Source organism: Cnephaeus nilssonii (genome assembly GCF_951640355.1).
Source record: "Cnephaeus nilssonii genome assembly, chromosome: 19".
Taxonomy (NCBI): Eukaryota; Metazoa; Chordata; class Mammalia; order Chiroptera; family Vespertilionidae; genus Cnephaeus; species Cnephaeus nilssonii.
Genome location: NC_137090.1, coordinates 21,554,799 through 21,580,606, shown reverse-complemented (window position 1 = coordinate 21,580,606; position 25,808 = coordinate 21,554,799). Strand labels below are relative to the sequence as shown.

Here is a 25,808-nt window from a genome sequence, read left to right as displayed (position 1 = left end):
GGTTAGGGGGTGATCAGGCTGGCAGGCAGAAGCGGTTAGGGGCAATCAGGAAGGCAGGCAGGCGAGCAGTTGGGAGCCAGCAGTCCTGGATTCTGAGATAGGATCGGGCCTAAACGGGCAGTCGGACATCCCTCGAGGGGTCCCAGATTGGAGAGGGCACAGGCTGGGCTGAGGGACACAACCTCCCCACCCTCCACCCCACCCCCGTGCACGAATTTCGTGCACTGGGCCTCTAGTTAAATTATAACAAAGCTGGAAAGTTGGTTTACTCAAGTTTGTATATTAACTTTCTAAATGACTGAAATATCTTCAAAAAAATTACGGTAGGAACTAGAGTATTCCATGTGGAAGACAATAAATACTTTATAGAAAGCAGTAAATCTGTAAAGTAAAAGTTCAAATGAGCTGAGAACTTTGTTCAGAATGTTCTCCTTCGCCTCGTAACTAACCATGGACACATAGTTTAGCAGGGATCAGTAATATTTTCCAAGGGTTAGATGTTCTTCAATGAACCCAGCAAATGTTTTCAATCCATTTACTATCTGAGAAAATAAATGTAGTCACAGACTCAGTGTATGTTATGAATTACAGGCATATGTATCTTAATAAGACTTGAAATAACTGCTGAAAAATACTTACAGAATTCATCATAGCAAGCTGGGATGGATAAGCTTTACAAGGAAAGTTAATCTTCACCCCACCAATGGTATATTCAGACCACGCTGAAGACATCATACTTTCCTGTTTACTTCAGATTCCTAACTGCAACACAAATGAAAATCGATATTGAAACAATGCCATTCAAAGAAAACCAGATACCCAACACTAGGACAGAAATCTGAAAATAAAAATTGGAATAAATATATAAACAAAACAAATGGAAGTGAAATAATTTCCTGCTCTTATAAATCACCGCCCCTGAGAGCAGTCTTGGAATCTAACACACCTGGCTGTGTATCCCTACTCTGCCAAAGCTGTGGACCAGGAGTTAGGAAATCAAAGTTCTAGGTCAGATTGTGACAACTCCCACATGTACCTTGATCATGTCTCTTCATTTCTCTAGACTAAGATCCTTACCTGTAACAATGCTTCATTTCAAAATGGTGTAAGGAGAAAAACTCCTTGGCATATAGCAGGTGTGCAATAATTCTTACTTAAAGGACAGTATGGTATAATGGAAAGAAGTGGGCTTTGGAGTCAGGCAAGCCTAAGTTTGAATTTCACTGTGTGAATCGCGTAGCAGGGGTCCTCAAACTGTTTAAACAGGGGGCCAGTTCACTGTCCCTCAGACCGTTGGAGGGCCGGACTGTAGTTTAAAAAAAACTATGAACAAATTCCTGTGCACACTGCACATATCTTATTTTGAAGTAAAAAAACAAAAGGGCAAAAACACCCGCATGTGGCCCACGGCCGTAGTTTGAGGACGCCCGGAAGGTCTCAGAGCCTGTGAAATGGAGATATTATCTATCTGATAGGATTCTATGCAAATTAACCAAGCACTGAGTTAAGAATAAGGTAACTACAGAATGAGTCTAAACTCCAGTATCAGACACAGAGGAAGTGACCGCCTTTAATCTCTGCCTCTTCTGAACCACCCTTTCTTAACCTCGGATCCACAGGTGTCATTCGGAGACTGTGACCTCCTGATAGTGCATGGAAAAGTTTCTGTGCATAGCTGCATTTTTCCCAAGAGAAAGTCCATAGGTTTCTCATTCCCAGAAACATATCCTAAGGAAATAACTGAAAATCCAGGGGGAAATGACATACACTGTTATCAAGTGATAAATTATTTGCAACAGAGGGGGGGAGGGGAAGGTAAATTCAATCTAGGGATGGAGGGATGGTTAAAACAGCAATTCCATAGATTGAAGCCAATAACAACCTTAACCACTGCTAATGTGTTCCCAGAGAAGTTTAGGAGATATATATATATATATATATATATATATATATATATCCTCATTCAAGGATTTTTTTCCCATTGATTTTTAGAGAGAGTGGAAAGGAGAGGGAGAAATAGGGAGGAAACACCGATGTGAGAAAGACACATCGATTGGCTGCCTCCCGCATTGTCCCCGACCAGGGCGGGGAGCCTGCAACCGCAGTACATGCCCTGGACCGGAACCGAACCCAGAACCGAACCCGGGACCCTTCAGTGCGCAGGCCTACGCTCTATCCACTGAGCCAAAACGGCTAGGGCAACAACCACTATTCTAACCTAATAGTTAGTGACTCTATCTCTGAGGCTCTGAGAATTAAATCTGGTGGAATCTAACCCCTGGTTCTGAAACCGACCACTCCACGCTGGCCTAGTTACTCAGCTATAACCAAGAAATCAACCCATCCCCCCCGCCCCAATTGTGGCAAAAAGCTTCTCAAAATGGGGTAGCTTCCCCTACATAAGGGGGGAGGGGGGACTGCCAGCCGCTGTCGCCCCCTGCGGCCAATAACAGGCCTCCGCTCTAAGAGGGGGAGGACAGGCTCCCTCCTCCCAGGTTTGCTTCCGCCCACTGCCCTTCTCCCGGAGCCCGGTAAGACCCCGGAGGCGCAGGGGATCCCGCCCACAGCGCAGAGCCCGCCGGGCGGCTGGGCGGCAGCAGAAGGCGCCCCTCCGGCAGGTGAAAGCCCTCTCCCCACGGGTGACAGACTTGCCAGGTCTGAGGAAAACCGAAGCAACGCTGCCTGGGCTCCGCCTCACAGGAGAAGAGGACACGATGTCGGCGAGCAAACAAAGCGGAGCGCTGGCGCCGAGGAAAGGTCACAGCCTCCCCCTCCCTCGCTAGGCTGCAGCTCCCCGGGCCTGGTCGCGGGCCCGCGCCGCCTAACTTTTCCTCTCCCCCAGTTCTCCTCAGTCCCCGGCACCACTCTCCCCGACGAATTCCCGCCTCCCACCCCCTCGACTCCCGGCACCCAATCGCCTGGACGAGCACACACAAACCAATCACACGCCAAGGCTAGACATCAAGCAACCAATCCCAGGGCACGGGAATTTCTGCGCCCAATGGAAGCCTCGCAATATCCTTCGACCCGCGATAATTGGCGGCACCGGAAGACGAACTGGGAAAAAGCGAAAGACGCCGCGCCAATCCCAGGGATTTCGAGAGGCAGCTCCGTTTGACTTTTGGCAACCGGTGGTTTAAGCCGCGTGTCGGTTTCTTGGGAAGCTAGAAATGTTATTCTTAAGGTCTGTAGATGAACGGAGAGGATACACCTTTGAGCCTTGCCGACCTCTCCTCTAAGCGTTCTTCAACGCCGCTGGATTCAAAATTCCGAACTTGAATATAATAGAGTGCCCAGGGTATGGAAAAGAACGAGGCTGGAATGGCTGGTCTACTGAACCGAACGAGGGGAAAGGTTCGTGACTACGGGCTACAATATCTCAATCATCAAGGATTCCCAGATACCAAATTCAACCAGAGAAGCGCTCTCGAGGTCTCTCCAGCACCAGATCACTTACGTCTACCTCCGTTAAGACTTATCCCTCCTAAAAATCAATTTATTCTTCTTTGCCAAGAGTACACTTCAGTTTTCTCAAAGGTAGGCGGTTAATCGTCTCGCCAAAAAAAATTTTTTCATTCTGTAAAGCCTAAACTCGGCTCAAATAGTGTACCAGAAAAGGAAAACCAACTAGTTTCTCAAATTCGGGAAACTACTTTGGGGAGAGAGGTGTGCTGCAGGAGGGAGAAGCAGGAGGAGAGTCTCACATCTTCCCCAAACGACAAAACTTAAGTCATAAAAATAAACTTTACTCTTTAATTTAGTAATTTCAGGCTGAGAAATTTATCCTAAAGAAGTAATCTTTAAGAAAGAAAAATTAACAATACCTTAGTTGATCAGTGTCTAGTATAATACTGGGGGGGGAGGGGCGGGGGAGGGGGGGAACGCGACTATAAACTTCCCAGCCTAGTAATAGGGAGATGGTTATATCAATTCAATCAGTATGAAGCCCATAAAATAATTATAAAAACTAAGCAGCCTGCAAACAAATTCCATCTAAAGTTAAATTTAAAAAAAGACTCCGCACTGGGTATTAAGAATTATATGAAAATATAAGCAAAGATGAAGGGAAGGTACAAAACTGTAATTTATTAAGACAATGGAATAACGGATAATTTATAAAAATAAATCTCTAAGTATACCTTCAAATTGTTATTCTTTTATAATTTTTTAAATTACATTTTTATTTATTTCAGAGAAGAAGAGCAAGAGAGATAAAAACATCATGATGAGAGAGAATCATTGATCGGTTGCCTCCTGCTCGCCCCACACTGGGAATCAAACAGTGACCTCCTGGTTCATAGGTTCATGCTCAACCACTGAGCCAAGACAGTCAGGCTACAAGTTTTTAAAATATCTTTTAAGTAACTGCTCCAGGATAACTACTCTGATTCTTCTTGCCTAAATTTCTAAAGCGCTCAACAGACTCTAAGCTTGTGTTGCCATTTGATGTATGTGGCACAACAGAAATAGATTCACCTATGCTCTGAAGCCACACAGTCCTAGATTCCAATTCCTTGAACTGTTCCTTTCAGATTAACAGTAGTGAAATGAAACAAAAAATACAACTGCATTTGATAAAGATGAATGTTTATAAACCAATATTCAAAATAGCTGCACACATCTGTTTTCACTTGAATAAAAAAAAAATCACATTTTGACAAATTTTATAACCTTAACTTAAAATACATGAATATTAGCATTTACTAATATATTTACACATTTTATTTACATCATCAACAAATCTGATGAAAAACAGCATATGTTATTATTTTAACACAGCAGGTTTTGACCAGTCTTTGAAAAATTATCCAAGAATGTGCACTGCATTCAGTTAGAAAACATAGTTCAACCTTTTCTGAATTCCTAGAGGTTGGTTACCTACTCACAAAATATTCCAAAGCCTCAGGAGCAGGAGTATTTAATTTTAAAAGACTACAAAACGGCCTTGTTTAAAAATATGAAAATTCTAATGGTATTTTTTAAATGCTTTTATTTTTCACAAAAATTACTTAATCGAACATTAAGCAGCTACCATCTATAATACTGTACACTTCATGATTTGAAACAGCTACAAATTAGTTCTCATATAATACCCTTATGAGGTAGGGCCAGTAGTAATCCCATTTTAAAAGGAGGAAAATGAGATGTGACTACTTGCTAGTAAAAAGGCTGAAGTTTAATTTCTTAAAAACCACGCTTTCTTATTAGCCTGCCTAATTTCTTTTATAAGTGAAGGGGTCTGTTTCAAGTGGGGGCAATAGAAGGGAATATCTGTCATTCAGTTATATCTCAGAAAGCAAAGAGAAGTACCTTCTACATTGAATACTTAATTAAGAAAATAAAATGAGGATTCTGGATTACCTGAATGCATCTACCTAATAATGGGAGTTACTAACAAAGGAATGCAAAATCCTTCAGCAACATGGTATTTTCCATTTGTTTGTTTGTTTTTCTTATTTTTCCTGAGGTCCAAACATTGTATACATTTTCTTAGTCAAAGATCTTCTAAGATTATTATGTGAATTATAATCCTAATGACAAACCAAGAGCTCTTTAATGTAATGGGTTGTATTACTCTAAAACTTAAATAGGTACCAATGTATTTCTGACCATTAGATAAGTTAGTAAAGCATTATAAAAATAAATTTTAAAAAAACTAAATGAGACCCTCCTTTCAGGTTCTTCTCTGCACAAAGATATTTCTGTATACACTTTTAAACCAGTATCTTAAAATCCCAAATTATTCAAGTATCTCTTTAAACATATGGCTTTACATATTAGTAAAAAATTGAAGCAAATATGTAAAAATCCTAAAATCCTCACCTGTAATTCCATGAAAATCATTTACAAAAAGCTATTTGCCTCTTTTTAAAGCCTTCTCAATACCATTTCTTGAGAACTGGAATTTGATCTTGCATTACTATTACTTGCATTGCAAGTTTTAGAGATTTCTATTTGGGTATTTAAATTCCTAATTTTTCCTGAATTCTCCTTTTTCTCCCTCTCATCATTGCATAATTGTCACACTTTGTTACTAGCTCACAGCTAAAATAAACACTAGGACTACCCACCAACTCATTTTTATAAGAAATTAAAGGCATGGCAGTTTTTCTTTACTTCAAAAGATAAATACAAAGACAAATTCACTTTCCAGTAATAAGTTGTTTAAATGTGCTCCCAATGGGGGGGCGGGGCGGGGGGGGGGGGGGGAGGCTCGGCTACTACAATATAAACATACCAGCAAAGTAGATCCAAAGAACTGCCAATCAAATACAAGCAAGCATAATTCTCAAGAGAGTTCTAAATTGTATTCATGTTGAATTGAACCATTTTACTGATTCCAAGGCGGTACTGTTCCCATTCAGTTTAGAGTTGTTATAAGATACAGATTCATATTGGGTATATGTAGCAACCATCTTCATTTTTTTTTTTTTAAATTCCACTAACACTCATGTTTATTATTTCAATTATTGTGCTTTCAATACAATGACAGAGCTGTACATCAGGATCCATGCTTCCAGTGTCCCTGGATCCATTTTTGTAAGATGAATCTTTACAGATTCCAGACCATGCACTTGGTTTCTCCTTTATTTGTTGAAGACCTAAAAACATATGGAAAAAATTTTAATTAAGGCAAGAAATCTAAAAAGGGTTTTGTCTGTTTGAGATATTAAAACAAGTCTGAAAATAAGTTACTACTTACGTGTAATAATTGGATCAATGTCTCTTGTCTGAGTGGCAACATCGGAGGCACAGACTTGCCCTATTTGGATCAGCAAAGACATAATATCCTCATACAGTGGAGGAAATGCTCGACAAAAAGAGACCAAACTTGGCAGAGTTGGCATGAAAAAAGCATATCGCTTAGCCTGTGTTAAAACTGGAAAGAATGAAACAATTTTTATCTTTACAGGTATAAATTCAACATACATGGCCTATACAATATACAAGTACCACGTTTGTGCTGAGGATACTGTTTTCTAAGACAGGGCCAGCCCCTGCCTTTAGGGAGCTCACAATCCAGTAGTCAGCCATTGTCCAACATAGAAATTCTTATGCCCACGCACTGTGATAAGTGTATCACCTGCATTATTTCATGTAATTCTCATAATCTTATGAATGAGGAAAGTACTATACTGTTACCTATTTTTATATGAGAAAACTCGTAAATAAAACATAGTTTATCCCTGGCTGGTAGCTCAATTGGTTGGAACATCATTCCTGATACATCAAGGTTGAGGGTTCAATCCCTGGTCAGGGCACATACAATAATCAATCAATGCATATATAAGTGGGACAACAAACTGATGTTCTTTTCTCTTTCTCTCGCTCCCTAAAATCAATTAACACACACACACACACACACAAATATATATATATATAGTTTAATACATTTGTTCAAGGCCACATAGCCAGTTAGTGGTAGAGTTATGATTCAACTCGGGCTTTAAGCTCTTAACCACTACAAATAATTATAACATGAGGTGAATACAATGGAAAGAAAAACGAGCAGGGTATTATGGGAGCACTGAAAAAGAATATAAAATTAACTAAGGCATTATTTTACAAAATTAAATTATAGTTCATATCTTTTAAAGTAGTTTATTTTCATACTATTTTACTCTAGGAACCGGAAGGTGGTTAAAATGTTAGGGTATGTTTTAGAACTTAAGAAAACAACTAATTTATGTGTCTTATTTATACATAGGACTATGTTTTTCTGGAACTCTAAGCATTTGTAATAATTGTAATTTGTTTTCTATTGATATAATTACATTCAGAAAGTACATCTGATTTCCATTTATAAAGTGTGGGAAGCTTATTATTTATTATAAACCTATACATAGTCATTCACAAAATGAACGATACAGTTTGCCTACCTATTCATCTCTACACTGTAAATCACATTTATAATAGAAAAATTTTCACAAGATGGCATAAATTAAACCTATTAGTGACACAGAAAACAGTGTCACTAAATTCAGAAAAACTATGTACTTCTCTATGTTAGAAGTTTTCTCACTGATGTTGGTTGGCTACACACCTGTCAGCAAAGTTCCCATGACATTGACAGCTAAGCGAGCCACACTGAGTGACTTTGGTAATGCATACTGGATACACAAATGGGAAAGCAACTGGATAGCAAATATCTGCAATACAAAATCCAAATATTACATGTTTCTGAAGAATGTCTCTAAGTGTTAAAAAATTATTAAATGTTTTACATAACTAGCAAGACTAGAGAGAGATCAAAACTTATCTAAAGCTCTAAATGCTCATTACCTGTTTTTCAAGTTCTGGCTGTGCAATAAGCTCAGGTATGAAATCCAGACAGATGTGCATAGATGGAATGCCTGCGACCGTCAGAGGCAAAAGTTCACATGGATAGCCCTATCCCAACAAGAAAGGAGGGAAAAGATATAAAGAAAATAAGTGTAGGTCCAATACAGATAAAAATATAAAGGAAGGTTTCACTTCCTTTATGTAAAAGTTGCTATCTATCCCGGCATTTCACCTTTCTGATGCACTAGAATAAATTATCTAAACACTTTAACAGGCTGAAATAAAATCTAAAATTAATCTGATTTTTCTCCATATTGCAGAGGAACATGATTATTTGTGTTATCTCCTATTTCTAAATGATTCCTATTAATTTAGTATTCAAACCCTCCACCACCACCCCCCAAAAAAAAACAACAAAGTTCAACCATAAAGCATCATTCTTTAAAAACAGACCTGAAAGTGAACAAGCTTAGCAATGTTGGGATCTGCAATGTACATTTGGTGCAAGAGACAACAGATAAGGCACTGAACTTCTCGAAGGTTACAAAGCAAATTGTCTTCTCCTTCCTCCATTCCCTTATTTGGAGTGCTGGTAGTAATAACACTTTGAACATTCCTTAGCAAGCTGTCTGGATTGACACCCTTTGCTTTCTCCTCTTCAGTAGGTAAGCAAATCTCCAAGAGAATCTGGACAGCTGCACTATCCTACAAGCAAATAAAACAGTGAATTTCAGAAGTTTCTGAGAAGTTTATTTGAAACAAATCTGATTTTGTTTTCACATGAACAGAAGTTAAAATTATAACAAAGGTACTTCTAGGGGAAAAGTGAGCAATCTATAGGGCAGTGGGTCTCAACTTTTTTAGGGTTATAAACCCTTTTAAGAATCTGAAGAAAACTACATCCTCTCCCTATAAAAATTAACATATATAAACAAACATACTGCATCAATTTAGGCTGGTCACATATCCCATAGACTCCAGTTTAAGAATATCTACTAGAAGAGTTTTCTGATTCAGTGACATCCAAAACAGGCCATAGGCAAAAAAAATGACTTCTACCAAAATGTTCTTTCTGCCCAGACAGCATGGTTCAGTGGTTGAGAGCCAACCCATGAACTAGGACAGTGGTCGGCAAACTCATTAGCCAACAAAGCCAAATATCAACAGTACAACGATTGAAATTTCTTTTGAGAGCCGAAAACTGACTTCTGCGCATCGGCCACGAAGTTTCAATCGCACTGTACGGGCGTGCCCACACGTGGTATTTTATGGAAGAGCCACACTCAAGGGGCCAAAGAGCCGCATGTGGCTCGCAAGCTGCGGTTTGCCGACCACTGAATTAGGAGGTCACGGTTCGATTCCCGGTCAGGGCACATGCCCAGGTTGCAGGCTCAATCCCCAGTAGGGGGTGTGCAGGAGGCAGCCGATCAATGATTCTCTCTCATCATTGATGTTTCTGTCTCTCCTTCTCCTTCCTCTCTCTGAAATCAATAAAAGTATATATTTTTTAAAATGTCCTTTCCTTCCTCGTAAATTCCTACTTCTCCCAGTATTACCCTATCCTGTATTATCCTCTTTTTCTCACCTGGCTACCAGCTAATTAATTCCTCTAAAGATGGTGGTTAATAATTAATGCCTAAAAGTCACTTCCCAAAGCTTTTTTCCCTTTTAATTTGAAGATGGGCTTTTTAAGGCCCTGGTTTTACAAGGAAAAATTCTACCTTGCCATCCATTCCACCTGTGCAACTCAATGTTGCTCAGTCTACAAGCTGGAGTGTCATTTCATAGAATAGTAGTTCCTTAAGGGGGGCTTTCCTTAACACCCCTACATGTAAAGGAAAACTATAATCACTCTCATCTCACCGGAAGGAATAAAAAAAAATTAATGTATGACATGCATCTCTAAAAGACAGACATTGTCTGAATAAAGCAATTCCTTCATCTAATTAAAAACTTGATTATAAAGTAAGGTTAGGCTTACATTAGAATCACTTATAAAGTAAGGTTAGCTTTGCTTTGTAATCATAATTCTTGGCTTGTAGGGTTCTTGATTTGGGGTTGTTATGTTTTGTTTTGTTTATATTTGTTCTTTGGAGCCAGACTGCTCAGGCTTGGATCCTAGTTCTGCCACTTACTAGATGTGTAACTTTGAGCAAGTCACTTAACCTCTCTGGGTCTTATTCTCCTTTAAAAATGGAGATAATAATACTCCATACCTTGTAAGTTGGTTGTGAAGATTAAATAAGTTAATATACATAAAGAACTTAGAATAGTACCCAGTATATAGTAAGCATTATATAAATGGTAGCTATTAAGATTCTCAATGCCTGGGCCTCGGCCCTGTCTCTGCACTTTCCTCTGGGGGAAAGGACCTGCCCCACCACCTGGGCCCACATCACCACCCGGGCCCACACCGCTGGTCCCAGGACGGAGGCTTTTGGACCCTCGGACCCCAACCCACTCAGCCAAGTGTCTTCTATGTCTCCAGGGACGTGGGGGGAGAGACGCCGTGTGGTTCAATGTATTATTTTTAACCGCTTGAGCGTGTGGGTCAGTGTCTGCATGATGTGGAATAAACTGCCCACCGCCAAAAAAAAAAAAAAAGATTCAAGATTCTCAATGCCTTACTGGAAACTGAGGGCCAGATTTATTTTCAAACTCAGAATTATTTTTATTGAAATATTATATAATGCTACCAGCAGAGACTAGGGTAGCACATTATAATCAAACATATTTATATTTTTGCAGCAAACATACCAATATTCACCTTAAGTGGAATAAAGGCTATAAATAGTTTGCCATAAATAGTTTCACATCAATTCAGGTCAAGTTTGTCAAAAATGAGGTCATGTTTTTCTGCCAATTGAATTACCAAAAAAAAGCCTCAGTTTCCATAGCCTTTTGGATATCTGTATTACAGATAAGGGATTGTGGAACTATATTATTCTTTTCTCCTATTACCAATGAAAAGATTTCAGAAAATATATTTTAAACTAAGAAAATATTTCTACTTTGCAGACCTCAAATTTCTTTCCATTTAATCATCTCACATCTCCTATACTATTCAAAACGACTACTTAAGGCTTCAGTAAAATTCTACATTGTTACAAAATTTTTCAAAATATAAAATTGAACTTCTTCTCTTATCATAATACTTAACACTGCTTGACATTTTATGATATGCAGAGGTGGGCAAAAGTAGGTTTATAGTTGTTCATATGGAAAATAATATAATCCTATATATTAAAAGGCTAATATGCAAATTGTCCCCTCAACCGGGTATTTGACTGGGAGTTCAACCAGGGAGTGGGGCCAGCCGGCCAACCGCCCGCAGCCCCTGCCCCCGGCCTGCCCCACCCCTGATCAGCCCCCTATCCCAATCAGGCCCTACCCCTCACAGCCCCTACCCCTGGCTGGCCTGGCCCAATCAGCCCCAATCAGGGTAGGCCAGCTGGACCCCACCCATGCACAAATTCATGCACCAGGCCTCTAGTTAATCCTATATAATAAAAGCCTAATAAGCAAATTGTCCCCTTGACTGGGAGTTCGACTGCTCGCTATGACATGCAGTGACCACCAGGGGGCACTGGCAGCAGGCGGCAGTGGAGGCGCTGCCAGCCCCGATGGGCCCGACAAGAGCGGGACCTTGGCGGGATGGTGGAGCAGGTGAGCAGGCAGTGTGCCACGCCAAGTCGGGTGTGAGTTGGGGCCTGATTGCCCTGCCTATTGCCCCACAGACAGTGACCAGTGGCAGCAGCGGAGGGGAGCAGGGCCGCCGCCCGGCCCCCAGGCGCTGAGGGAGCCGGGTGGGGGGCCCGGCACTGATGAATGCCCCGCAGGTGGGATGGTGGAACAGGTGAGGGAGCGGCACCAGACCAAGGCAGGGTGCCAGGCGGGGCTGCGGGGCTGCAAAGCTGGTGGAGAAAGCTGGGGCCTGATCCCCCCCACTCCGAGGGACCCCACCAGTGCATGAATTCGTGCACCAGGCCTCTAGTAAATAACACAAAAATAAACTGTTTCGCATACACCTATAAACCTACTTTTGCCCTACTCTGTATATATACTATCTATTTTTTGTTCTGTTTGTCTCCACCATTTAATTTTTTTAAAATATGTTTTTATTGATTTCAGTGAGGAAGGGAGAGGGAGAAAGATAGAAACATCAATGATGAAAGAGAATCATTGATCAGCTGCCTCCTGTACGCCCCCTACTGGGGATCGAGCCTGCAATCCAGGCACGTGCCCTTGACCGGAATCAAACCTGGGACCCTTCAGTCTGCAGGCCAACGTTCTATCCATTGAGCCAAATTGGCTAGGGCCACCATTTGATTTTAAGAAGCAGAGTTTTATGTTTTTTAAAATGTAAATCTGATTTAAATGTCTATTATATTAGTATCATGAAGCCCTGGCTGAGTGTCTTAGTTGATTGGAGCATCATCCTATACACCAAAAAGGTTTTGGGTTCAATTTCCAGTCAGGGGACATACCTAGGTTGCAGGTTCGATCCCCAGTCAGGGCGAAAACAGGAGGCAACCAATCGATATTTCTCACATCAATGTTTCTCCCTTCTCTCTTTCTCTCTCCCTCTCTCTCTCTCTCTCTCTCTCTCTCTCTCTCTCTCTCTCTCTCTTCCTTCCTCCCAAATCTTTGGGTGAGGATAAAAAAAATTAGTATCATATTATTTCTGATTTTAGTAATACAGTCCACCTGATATTTAGAAGCAAAGGTAACACCATTATATTATATTCTGTAAAAAAAGGAATGCACAATATGTCACCTTTGTACAGAGAGAGCATAATATGCCTTCTACTTAACTGATTATATTAATAGTGAAGCACTTGCCCTTTTTTACTAAATTTTACTTTATTACCTGAGCAGCCAGTAATGCATTTTTCAATTCTTCTCTAGTAACTTCTGGGCCATCGGTTTGTCCAACTAACCCTAATGTATTATTCTGGGAAGACCTGTCCTGCTCTGCTGTTTCCTTCAGATGAGCACTCAGGTAAGCTTTGGACGCAAGAAGATATCCATTCAACATGTGTAGAGTGATATCCATCAGTGGGGGGCATCTATATACAGAAGGAAGAAAAATACATGAGAAAGAACATAAATGTATACATTAGCCACAACATGACCAATTAGTTTAACTTGAATATTACCTGAAAAACCTGAAAAGAGAAAAGTAACACTTTTCCCACTGAAATATTCATTCTCAAAATAAAAGTTTAATATGTCTTATTTCTCTATATTTCAAGATTATATACGAGTATTTATTTCCTCTTACCAGCTATAACGTATAATGTATGTCCTAGAGAAATGACATTCTATTTTGCAGAAAATGGCACTACCAGTAAATCTTTTAGATCTGATCATGCAAAGCAGCTGTCTTCAAAGAGAAATATTCTATTATTGATAAGATGAAAGAGACTGTAGCAGAATATTTACTCTTTCTACTCCTAACTCTTGCTTGTTTGGAGCAAGACAACTCTGTATTCCAAGAGTGCTTTATCCACTTGACCTGGAAAAAATATTTACTGAGCCTCAGTTTCCTCATCTATAAAATAAGTACAGTTATTCATTCCTTGAATAACTGAATTAAATTTAAAAAAGGAAACGGAAGGGTGGGGGGAGGAGGGAGAGATCAACCAAAGGTCTTGTGTGCATGCATACGAGCCTAACCAATGCTTAAGTTCAACAGAGGGTTGGGGCACCCATGGGGAGGGGTGTGGGATGGGAATGGGGGGATGAGGACAAACATGTGACACCTTAATCAATAAAGAAATTTAAAAAAAAAAAAAAAAGAAAAAAAAAGAAAAAATAAATAAAAAAGGAAACAGAAAAGATAAATTGGTAATGACTAAAATTTTTAAACCGAGCCCTTAGAAAACCCTAAAATGCCATTTCTCAGTCTATCACAGAGAGAACTAACATGTGTGCATAAATGGCATTATAGCTTTGTTTACAAATGTGACACACTGGGAAAGCTTAAATGTCCATAAATATCAGTATGTCAATGGTTTTTGTGAAATGTCTACATTTTTTATAATAACTATGCATGTATTTACAGTGGAAAAAAATATGTCAATGGTTAAATAAACTATAGCAATGTTTCCCAAAATTGAAGATTAAGAATAACCTGGAAAAAAAAAAAAAAAGAATAACCTGGAGTATGCTTTTTTTAAAAAAAATTTCCAACTCTCCTCCAGACATTCTGTATTTTTCTGGAGGACAGGCCTGGTAATCTATATATGGAATACTACGTAACAGTTAAAACAAATTAGGTGGAACTATGCATACTAATATGGGAAACGTTGAACACAGAAAGTTTTTTTTTAAAGAACAAAATAATTCCCAAAATATACTACTGCTACTATTTTTTAAAACTACCCAAAACAAAAAGTAAATACTTCTATTTATAAATTATTAAATACATAGAAAGTAAAGCTACATACACACCATTTTGACATCAAAGTTTCTATAGAGATGGAACTGGGATTGATCAAAGAGGACAAAGGAATTTTGCTTTAGCAATGACAGTATGGTAGAGATAACAGAGAACAAGACTTTTCACCTGAAGAACCTTTTTCTTGTGAAACTTCTCATTTATTCACTTATTAATGTATATTATGAAAACTTCCATATATACATAAAAGAGGAAATATTATAATGAACCTCCAAGAACTCATCACTAGCTTCAACAATTATCTACACACGGCTAGTCTGATTTCATCTACACCTCCATCCACTTTCCCATCACCAATACTGAGTTAGTGCAAAGCAAATCCTAAACATCATGAATTTTTATATGTGTATATCTTTTCATATTGTTTGGCTTGTTAAAATACATGTGAATGACCACTTGTTAAAAAATAAATTTTTTTAAATGAACAAAATTAAAAGACAAAACAATAGAATAAGGGGAAAAAACAGCAATCCTATCTAATAAAAGAGTAATATGCAAATTGACCATCACTCCAATACACAAGATGGCTGCCCCCATGTGGTCAAAGATGGCTGCCCCCATGTGGACACAAGATGGCTGCCACAAGATGGCCAGCAGGGGAGGGCAGTTGGGAGGGATCAGGCCTGCAGGGGAGGGCAGTTGTGGGAGATCAGGCCAGCAGGGGAGGGTAGTTGGGAGGGACCAGGCCTGCAAGGGAGGGCAGTTGGGGGCGATCAAGCCTGCAGGGGAGGGCAGTTAGGGGTGACCAGGCTGGCAGAGGAGGGAAGTTGGGGGTGACTGGGCCTGCAGGGAAGGGCAGTTGGAGGGAACCAGGCCTGAAGGAGAGAGCAGTTTGGGGGGACCAGGCCTGCAGGGGAGGGAAATTAGGGGGGAGGGCAGTTAGGGGTGACCAGGCCTGCAGAGGAGGGCAGTTAGGGGCAATCAGGCTGGCAGGGGAGCAGTTAAGCTTCAATCAGGCTGGCAGGGGAGTGGTTAGGGGGTGATCAGGCTGTCAGGCAGAAGCGGTTAGGGGCAATCAGGAAGGCAGGCAGGCGAGCAGTTGGGAGCCAGCAGTCCCGGATTGTAAGAGGGATGTCCGGCTGCCCGTTTAGGCCTGATCCTACTGGGATCAGGCCTAAACGGGCAGCAGGACATCCCTCGAGGGGTCCCAGGTTGGAAAGGGTGCAGGCTGGGCTGAGGGACACACACACCCCATGCACGAATTTCATGCACCAGGCCTCTAGTATATATACAAAGAGCTAATATCCTTTATAAAGAGCTCTTTAAATAAAAATTTTTAAAAAAGATAAGCTATCTAATATAAAGGTAGGCTAAAATATAAAGAAGAAATATCAATAGCCAATAAGTACATTAAAATATTCAATCTAAAATATAAATTGAAATAGGAATCCATTTTTCACCTATGAAATTGGGAAATATATAAAACAGTGTAGGGAAGTGTGAAATATTAAACATAGTTATGAGAATGTAAACTGGTTCAGCATTTCTAGATGACAATTAAAATTGGAATCAGCCCTAGCTGGTTTGGCTCAGTGGATGGAGTGTCGGCCTGTGGACTGAAGGGTTCCAGGTTCGATTCCGGTCAAGGGCACATGCCTGGGTTGTGGGCTCGATCCCCAGTGGGGGACTTGCAGGAGGCAGCCGATCCATGATTCTCTCTCATCATGGATGTTTCTATCTCTCTCTCTCCCTCTTCCTTCCTCTCTGAAATCAATACAAATATTTTTTTAAAAAAAATTGGGATCAAAAGTCCTGAAAATGAGTGTTACTTTTGCCCCAATAATCCCATTTTTAAGAATATATTCTGCCCTGGCCAGTGTTGCTAAGTGGTTAGAGTGTTGTCCCCCTCTCCTCCACCCCCACTCCCAGCTAAGTGTGGTGGGTTCAATTCCCGATCAAGGGCATGTACCTGGGTTGCTGGTTTGCTCCCTGCTCCCCATCAGGGTGTGTAGGGGAAGCAACCAGTCAATGTTTTTTTCTCTCATGTCAATGTTTCTTTCTCTTTCTTTCTCCCTCTCCCTCCCTTCCTTCAACTCTCTCTCAAAAGCAATGGGAAAAATATTTTCAGGTGAGGATTAACCAAAAAAAAAAAAATTTTTTTTAAAGAATATATTCTGAGGAAATACTCAGTACATAGAACAGTCACCACAGCACTATTGATAACAATATAGAAATAAATAAAATATCCAATAAGAGACTGAGCTAAGCAAATCTATGTGGATATCATGTGGCCAATTAATATAAGAATATCTATTAAAATGAGAAAAGGTTCAGAAGTGAAGTAAAAAATCCAGGCTACAAAAACATTACATACATATGATGGCATAATTTAACAACTTCCTGAACAACTGGAGCATTTCAGGTGAAAAGTTACCTACTTAGGTAGATTTTTAACACTGATAAATTGTTTTAGAAGTGGCTTTTTTCTAGAAGTGTTATTTTATTACTAGAGGCCCGGTGCATGAAATTCATGCATGGGTAGGGTCCCTAGGCCTAGACGGCGATCAGGGCCGATCCAGGCCTTCCAGCTGCCGGCCGGGGTCTTCCTTCCCTGGCTGCCAGCTGCCTGCCAGGGCCTTCCTTCATTCCGCGCCGCCCCCTGGTGGTCAGCACACCTCATAGCAAGCGAACAAACTCCTGGTCTTCTGGTCAAACTCCCGAGGGGACACTTTGCATATTAGCCTTTTATATATATAGATTGTTTTCCTTTTATTAGATATTTAATGTCACTTACACTACTAGTATTTATTCTTCTGATTCCTATTTCCTATGAGACCCTGAGCTCGCCAAATCATATTTGGCTGATTTTGCAGGTTTTGTCACTTCAAGAATATTATCCTCAGGTTTGAGGGCAGATGAGTCTATAGAGTATATTCTAGTTAGTCTTTAGTCGTTTCTTTAAACCACCTAGCGCAAAGCTTCCCTTCTTAAATTATCACCTAAATGACCTCATTAGCCTATTAATCAAGGCTTCCCCATAATATGACCCTAATCTAATATTCCAATTCTAAAATTGTTCTTCTTAAAAACTCACCCTTCCATGCTAGTCCTTTTTATTCTTGCTTTTACACTTTTGTTTATACTATTCTTTTGCCCACAATATCTTCCTTGATCCCCTAACCACCACCATTATAGTCTGTTCATCTAAATCCTATTTTAATCCTTCAAAATACTACTCAGGTCTGACTTCCTCCTCATCTTTCCTGAACTTTTAACAGCATTCACTTACTATACCATTCATCTACCTGTGACCATATTATTTAACTTTTCATTTATTTGTCTTATGCAGGTACTAATGACTTTGATGGCAGGTCCCTCAACTTATATATCTTTGATATTATTTAGCAACTAGAAATTCAAACATTAATGATGTGAATTAATTAATTATGCCCCTTGAAGTGAAGCCACTTCAAAGCAATTAAGTTTGGCAATTGACAAGGAAATATAGACAAATATGGACTCAGTGAAGCTAACATCGCAAGTGAGGATGCCAAAAAGATCACAGTTGTAATGCATGTAATGGTTCACAATAAATCAATTTCTTTAAAAGCCTTTTCAACAATGTAGCAGAAATGGTATTATTCTTTACTAGTCTTGTTCTGAGAGAAAAAACAGCCATTATTGAGGGTTGCCAACACAAGAATGATATTTCTTTAAGGTTAGGTTTATTAATCACCTATTAAATATTAAACTGACTATATAGTTCATGAACATAGACAACTTAAAAAAAAAACCACGTCACAGATCATACTACAAGAACCAGTTACTACAAGAACCTTCGATAGAAGTTTAAACTGAATTTCTTTGACTCTCCAAAGTAAAACCCTATAATAAAAATGAAATTCAAATGACACATACCTGTGTACCCTCTGATCACATCGTAGAACAATGAGAGGATCTATCATCAGGTCATTCTGAGTATACTTTTGTTGTCGAACAAACTTTATTGAAGGTTGAAGTGCATTGACTGTCATTACCCACAGCCTGATGAGAAAATAATCACATGTTCAAAAACAATTATGTTATGATTAAAACATGTAGCCATCTAGTCCTTTCTATCTTAAAAAGATATATTCAAGGGAGAAATAGAAAACTGGTGTGAATGAACTTCGAAAATTAAAAACTATAGAAATCTAACCTATTGTTAGGTCTCTAAAACAAATGAAGTTAAAACATTAAACACAAAGTAGTTGCAAAAATCTTCACCACTGTAATGGACTAATCATGGCATTTAAAATAAAAATCTAAATTAAATCCTCAGTAATACCATACTTGCTATGACTATGTAAGTAATTGAGCCTGTCTGAACTGTTTCCTCATCTATAAAACAGTAATATAATACCTGTAAATGAAATAATACTTACCAAAGTTTGCACTTTCAAACGGTATTTGGTCCCACAAATTAAGTCACTGTTCTATATTTGTCATCATAAAATTTTAATGTAAGGTGCCACTTTGAGGTGAGACATCAACAGACTATAAACATAGTTATTAACCTGACTGCACATCAGAATTATTGAATGACATACCAATGTGGAGGGTACCTGATCTCCTACAGTGAAGCCCAGGAGTCCACTAGTCCCACCTCACACACACAGGTTGTCCACTCTTAAATATGCATGGACAGCCAAGAATCATCAGACATTTAAAGAACGCTTCTATTTTGAAAGATTTAAATATACAAACGAAGGAATGGGACTCCAAGAAACAGAATGTTTGGATGAGAAGGAAAATAAATTTTTAAACCTATAATTAATATCCTTAAAGGATAGAATATTTCATATATGAAAACAAGAACAGGAGGCATTCTAAAATATTCAAATCAGAGCTCTTAGAAATTAATATAACAGAATTTTTTTAATTCAAAGGAAAGATCATATGATAACATTGAATACCAAAAAAGTATATTCAAAAGACAAATTATTAAAATAGAGGAAAGCCCAGCCAATGTGGCTTAATGGTTGAGCATCGATAGACCTATGAACCAGGAGATCATGGTTCGATTCCCAGTCAGGGCACATGCCTGGGTTGCAGGCTCAATCCCCAGTGTGGGGTATGCAGGAGGCAGCTGATCAATGATTCTCTCTCATCAGTGATGTTTCTATCTCTATCTCCCGCTCTCCCTCTCTGAAATCAATAAAATATTTTTTTCAAAAGGATTTGGAATTGGTATAACATCATTATTCAACACCAATAAGGGAAGCTCCAATTCAGTCAATAGAATGAAGCCTTCAAATTTCTGAAAAGAAAAATGAGCTAGAATTCTACATTGAGGCTAAATATCAATCACATGTGAGGGGAAAAATAAAAATCTTCTCAGACAGGCAAGTCTCAAAAAAAAAAATGTTTCCCAAACACCTTTTTCTCAGGAAGCAACTTGAGTGTGAGTTCCACTCATTGAAATGAGGAACTAAACCAAGTAAGAAAAAAACATGGAATCCAACAAAGAAGAGAGACAAAGCGATTCCAGATGGCAACTGTGCATATGCCAGATTCAAGCATGAGAAAAGCTGTGAGAGGAATGTTTCCAGGAAAAAAAATGTTACTGATGTGTTATAACTAACTGTGAAGTAAATTTCCCCTCAATAATGGAGTTTAGGGATGAATAAGTTACCAATGCAAAATCTGAGTGAATGAATATAGGCAAGTAGTGTTTGTGTGCGGGGTGGGGAGGAGGCAGTTGTATAAGTAGGAAATTGTAATCAAAGGATATTCCACAGATCAATTATAAATAACACTTATGTAGTCATAATAATATGCACACTGAAGATTGCTTTAACCAAAAATTTAGAGGAGAAAGGGAAAGTATGTATTGGTGGACGAGGGACTCACAGGGGAGAAAGCAGGTACTAAATCTACATCTTGTATAGTAGGAAGTCAAAAGATAATTTCTAAATTGGAAAGTCAGGAAATCATAGTAATTATAAGCATAATTATTGTGACATATGGAGAAACATTAATGCCAGAATAAAAAGATAAAAGCTGAAAATAGTTGTCTTTAGGGAATAATATTCTAAAACAGGAAGGTATAGGCAGACCTTATATACTATTTAACTTCTAAAGTTATGTCCATTTATTAATTTACTAGAGGCCTGGTGCACGGGATTCATGCACTGGTGGGGGGTGTGGCCTGTGGGGATTGGCCTGCTGAGGGAGCTCCACTCATCCCAGTCAGCCGAGCAGTGCTTCCACTGTAGAGCGCACTGACTACCAGGAGGCAGCTCCTGCCTTGAGCGACTGCCCCCTGGTGGTCAGTGTACATCATAGTGACTGGTTGACTGGTCATTCATGTCGTTCTGCCATTTGGTCGCTAGGCTTTTATTATATAGGATATATCAGTTTACTTATAATTAATTTCTTTATAATTAATATGAAATTTAATTTACTTATAATCTAAAATTATTTTTAATTTAAAAAGTATAAATATTTCCAGACCTCCTGAATCAAAATCTCAGGTTAAGTCAGCCCAGTATTGTCTTTTAGAGCTGACCAGGTGTCTTTGATACAATCTATGGATAAGTAGAGACCCATTTGACTAAAGACTAAATAATTAATCCAATGTTCTTCAAACTTACTGCACACTGAAATCACCTAGAGAATCGTTTAAAAGAATACCAATGCTTGACTCAACCCACAGACATTCTTCAAATATTCAACAATTTTTTTTACATTTAAGTTTAGGTTATTGTATATAATCACTGCTATACATTTATCTATTACATGTAATAATACACTAAAATTACCTTCTAGGCATCACAGTATTAAGAACCATCCATAGTTTATTGACTGTTTGAAGAATTCGCCGCGGAACTCCTGCATTCAACAGCTGGTTCATATTGGATGTTAATACTTCTGCATATGGTATGAGTTCACTGGCAGAGAGTAGAGTCAAGTGTTCTAGAATCTGCATCACTTGTGTGTGACTTACTGAGACAGCTGAAAATGCTAAAAGGAAAACTTAGCAGTCATAATCTAAATTCCATACAGCTTACCAAAGATGAAGTAATATTGCTCTATCACAGCGATTTTCAACCCTTTTCATCTCATGGCACACATAAACTAATTACTAAAATTCTGTGGCACACCAAAACATATATTTTTTGACAATATGACAAAAAAATAGGTATAATTTTGATTCCTTCACACTTGATGGTTATTGTTGTGTTGGCTGTTGTCATTTTTTATTTGATAATCTAAGGGAAAAGAGGTCATGCATGTTTTAAATATTCTTGCATCACACTGGCTGAATGCTGCACTATCAAACTATAGATCAAGCAAATCAAGAAAACAATGTTGTGCAGCGTTGGTGGTATAGTGGTGAGCATAGCTGCCTTCCAAGAAAACAATGTTGCTTTAAAAAAAGTAAAATTTACAATCCTAGCCATAGTTTTGGCTATATTTAGAGTAAAGACCTTAAGAAAAATTCATGTTAACTGTAATTATTTCATAGAAAACAAAACATATCTTATTTTTAAATTCACAGTAGCGACTCAAAGACAAATGTCATTTCCTTGATGATTCAGACTGATTTTAAAAATTGACTGCAATATGAAAATATTCCGTAGTATTGCTTTTGGCAATAGTATTCATTGGAAGGACGCAAACTTCTTGATACCTTCTGGGTGGCCCCTTTTATAAGTTGTAAGCACCTAGCAGATTACTGTTAATAAAAAATTCCTAGAACTGTGCTCTTCAGTAGAATAATCACTAACCACATCTGGCTATTGAGCATTGAAATGTAGTTGCTCCAAAATATGATGTGCTCTAAATATAAAATACATACCAGATTGCAAAGACTTGGTATGGAAAAACAGTAAAATATCTCATTAATAGTTTTTTATATTGATTACATGATGAAATGATAATATGTTAGATATATTCCACTAAATAAAATAATTACTAAAATTAATTTTGCCTGTTTTTAACTTTTTAAATGTAGCTATAGAAAAGTTAAAATTATAAGTGTGGCTCACTTCATATTTTTAGTTGACTCAAGTGCTGAGCTAGAACGCCAACCCATTCAAAGCCCGTTCATTGTTCTGACCAGGTTAGGACCTTCCTAAAACCACATGACCTATTTAGTGACATAACTTAGTACCTACAAGGAAACAAAAGTATGTCAGAAAAAAATGGTTAAAATTCAAACTTGCCCTGGCTGGATAACTCAGTTGTTGGTTAGGGCATAGTCCCAATACACCAAGGTTGCAGGGGTTCAATCCCCAGTCAAGGCACAAACAAGAATCAACCAATGAATGCATAAATAAGTAGAACAACTAATCGATGTTTCTCTTTCTCTCTCTTTCCCTTCCTCTTACTAAAATCGATATAAAAAAAAAATTTTAAGCCCTCACACTCAAAGAGAATTACTTAAAATATATTCACGAAAGCACTGTTATATCCCCAGGAAAATTCTGCATGATTTTAAGACTTTAATGATACTACTAAAGGGATAAAAGGACTACCAATTTACTGTACCTTCTTGGAGTTGTTCAGGAGAGTGGTTTTTGGCATTGTTAGTCAGGAGCATTCGCCTTAGCAGGGCACCAGTCCCTGTGATTTCTTCTTCACAGATCCAATCGTCCACAATGCATAAATGTGGGTAGTTAGTTGCAAGGAGACGTAGTAAAGCAGAATGCAACCCTTGAAATATATAAAAAGTCAATTGGATTCTTCATTCTTAAACACCAAAATCATCTCTCCTCTCTCTCTTCTCCCTTTCATTTTCAGCCAGCCAAAGGAATGTGCACTTCTTGTGCATGCATACTAACTTTAGAACCTCTATACAGCAGTTTAGCTTGGGAATCTGCTTAAATAAAGAAAACCAAGTGATCTGATACACAGAACATTGGAAACTACTTTTTTCATCAAAAGTTCTCAAGCTTTCTTCAACACTATCCCAAAATAAAAGTCTCCAGCCAGGAAATGTTGTTTGACATAGTAGTAGTTCAAGAGTTGAGGGGTGAGGAAAGAAACGGGGAGAAAAAAATATCCACTTGGGGGAAATCACACAGGGTTTGAAAAAGGTCTCCCTCAGGAATTCTGATAGGCTTCTCTCGGAGAACATGTCTTCTCTACCCAGTTGACAATCATGGCTATAGATAGGTAGGATTTAAGTTGCCCACTTTTAGATACCTAAAAGGCCTCAGGCTCTTTATGTACATTTTCTCATTTCACCCTAACATTTTCACAAGGTAAGCAATATTGTCTCCATTCTACTGTAATGAAACAGGTTGAAGACATTTATTAAGGTTGCCAAAGTCACACAGCTAAGTATGTCGGCCAACTGAAGCAGTATTGATGATATCCACAGAGGGTCATTTGTCTTGCCTTCAAGAAGGGTTAAGGACAAACAGTTTCCAGAGGGGAGGCAAGTGGGAGACTAGGTGGAAAAGAGGAAAAGGATTAAGTAGTACAAATTTCCAGTTATAAAATAATTCAGAAGGATATAATGTACAGCACAGGAAATAGAGTTGATATTATAATTATATAATAACCATGTACAGTGATAGATGGTAACTAAACTTACTGTGACTAATTTGTAAGGTAGATAAATATTGAATCTCTATGTTGTACACATGAAACTAATAATTAAAGATAAAATTTTTAAAAAGGAAAAAATAAAGTCTACTTTTTAAAAAAAGGGGTTAAGGAAGCTCAAATAAAATGGGAAATCTTCCTTTTATTAAATCGAAGTCTTGTTTCCAACCTTTTGCTTATAACATAGTTTGCCTATTCATGATTATCTATAATAATAATCTGAAGTAACAAAAGCATAATATGCTAATTAGACCAGATGTCCAGGAAGCCGGGGCTATGAGGGAAGCCCGGGTCCCGGGAGCCTGCCAGCAGCTGGAGGGAAGCCCGGGTCCTGGGTGCCAGAGGGAAGCCGGTGCTGGCAGCTGGGGGAAGGAAGGCCTACTTTTGCACGAATTTCATGCATTGGGCCTCTAGTTACTAGATAATCCTATATAATAAAAGGGTAATATGCAAATTGACCCTAACGGTGGAATGACTGGGAACGACCAGTCGTTATGATGCGCACGGACCACCAGGGGGCAGATGCTCAACACAGGAGCTGCCCCCTGGTGGTCAGTGCGCTCCCACAGGGGGAGCTCTGCGCAGCCAGAAGCAGGCTGACAGCTGCGAGTGCAGCAGTGGTGGCGGGAGCCTCTCCTGTCTCTGCGGCAGCGCTAAGGATGTCCAACTGCCAGCTTAGGCCTGAACCCCCAGGGAGTGGGCCTAAGCTGGCAGGTGGACATCCCCAGAGGGGTCCCAGACTGCAAGAGGGCACAGGATGGGCTGAGGGACCACCCTGAGTGCACGAATTTTCGTGCACTGGGACTCTAGTATCAATAATAACAAAATAGGCAGCTATTTGAGCCACCTGCTTGAAATTTCTCTTTGAGTGTACTTTCTCTTTGCTTGCTCAAATAAATTTTCTCTATCGAGTTTGGGTCTTGGCTCTGAATTCTTTTCTTAGCCAGAAGTCAAGTACCCAAGTTGCTAAACCCTGGTTTGGTCTGACCATACTGGTCAGACACCTGGTGCCATTCCTGCTGCCTACAACAAAGGGTGGAACCTTGCCCCAGGGTGACTTTTCCTTCCCTAGCACATAGCTGGGCATGAGGTTTGGACCCTCTGACCTTTCCTCCCTAGAGATAACATCTAGGCCTCAGTTATATTTCATCTCTAGGTCCAGATAAGCAACAAAACGAGCCATGGATCACTGCTGACTTCAGGACCAGCTGCATGGAATAATGACACCCTGCCCTGGTGTTGGCCAATCAATCAGTGGAGACCACGACCCTGAATGGACACACCTGGAAAGCTACTGAATATTCTGTTAAGATCTTCCCTGGGACCTCACCTAAAATCTCCAACCATAAAACCCTTAGGACTGAGGACCCAGCGCACTGTCCTTCCAGAAGCATGCCAGTACCCTTCCCTTCTCTCTCCCCTTCCGGCCCCAGGCACATTACCATTAGCTTCCTCCTCCCAAGCTCCACGGGCCCTTCCTTTACCTCTATAACTTGTTTCCTAAGCCCATTCCTTCTACCTATGT

At 39.3% G+C, this 25,808-nt stretch overlaps 2 protein-coding genes across 4 annotated transcripts in view; both read right to left on the bottom strand.

Annotated features, from left to right (window-relative positions):
• The window catches only part of BRIP1 (BRCA1 interacting DNA helicase 1), a gene marked incomplete at its 3' end in the record, with an annotated part of 210,772 nt that extends 207,915 nt beyond the window's left edge, over nucleotides 1-2,857 (bottom strand). The window contains exons 1-2 of the mRNA XM_079798665.1: nucleotides 2,649-2,857; nucleotides 640-758 (exon numbers count right to left, since the gene is read on the bottom strand). Of these exons, the coding sequence (XP_079654791.1) occupies nucleotides 640-735 (96 nt within the window). The 5' untranslated portion in view covers nucleotides 736-758; nucleotides 2,649-2,857. The remainder of the gene's footprint in view (nucleotides 1-639; nucleotides 759-2,648) is intronic.
• A 1,371-nt stretch (nucleotides 2,858-4,228) lies between these two features.
• Nucleotides 4,229-25,808, bottom strand: part of INTS2 (integrator complex subunit 2) — a 45,481-nt gene continuing 23,901 nt past the window's right edge. For all 3 annotated transcript variants that reach the window (XM_079797991.1, XM_079797992.1, XM_079797990.1), the window contains exons 17-25: nucleotides 23,222-23,386; nucleotides 21,490-21,691; nucleotides 18,605-18,730; nucleotides 13,154-13,352; nucleotides 8,737-8,988; nucleotides 8,284-8,391; nucleotides 8,045-8,150; nucleotides 6,704-6,880; nucleotides 4,229-6,602 (exon numbers count right to left, since the gene is read on the bottom strand). In XM_079797991.1, coding sequence (XP_079654117.1) covers nucleotides 6,433-6,602; nucleotides 6,704-6,880; nucleotides 8,045-8,150; nucleotides 8,284-8,391; nucleotides 8,737-8,988; nucleotides 13,154-13,352; nucleotides 18,605-18,730; nucleotides 21,490-21,691; nucleotides 23,222-23,386 — 1,505 coding nt within the window. In that variant the 3' untranslated portion in view covers nucleotides 4,229-6,432. The remainder of the gene's footprint in view (nucleotides 6,603-6,703; nucleotides 6,881-8,044; nucleotides 8,151-8,283; nucleotides 8,392-8,736; nucleotides 8,989-13,153; nucleotides 13,353-18,604; nucleotides 18,731-21,489; nucleotides 21,692-23,221; nucleotides 23,387-25,808) is intronic.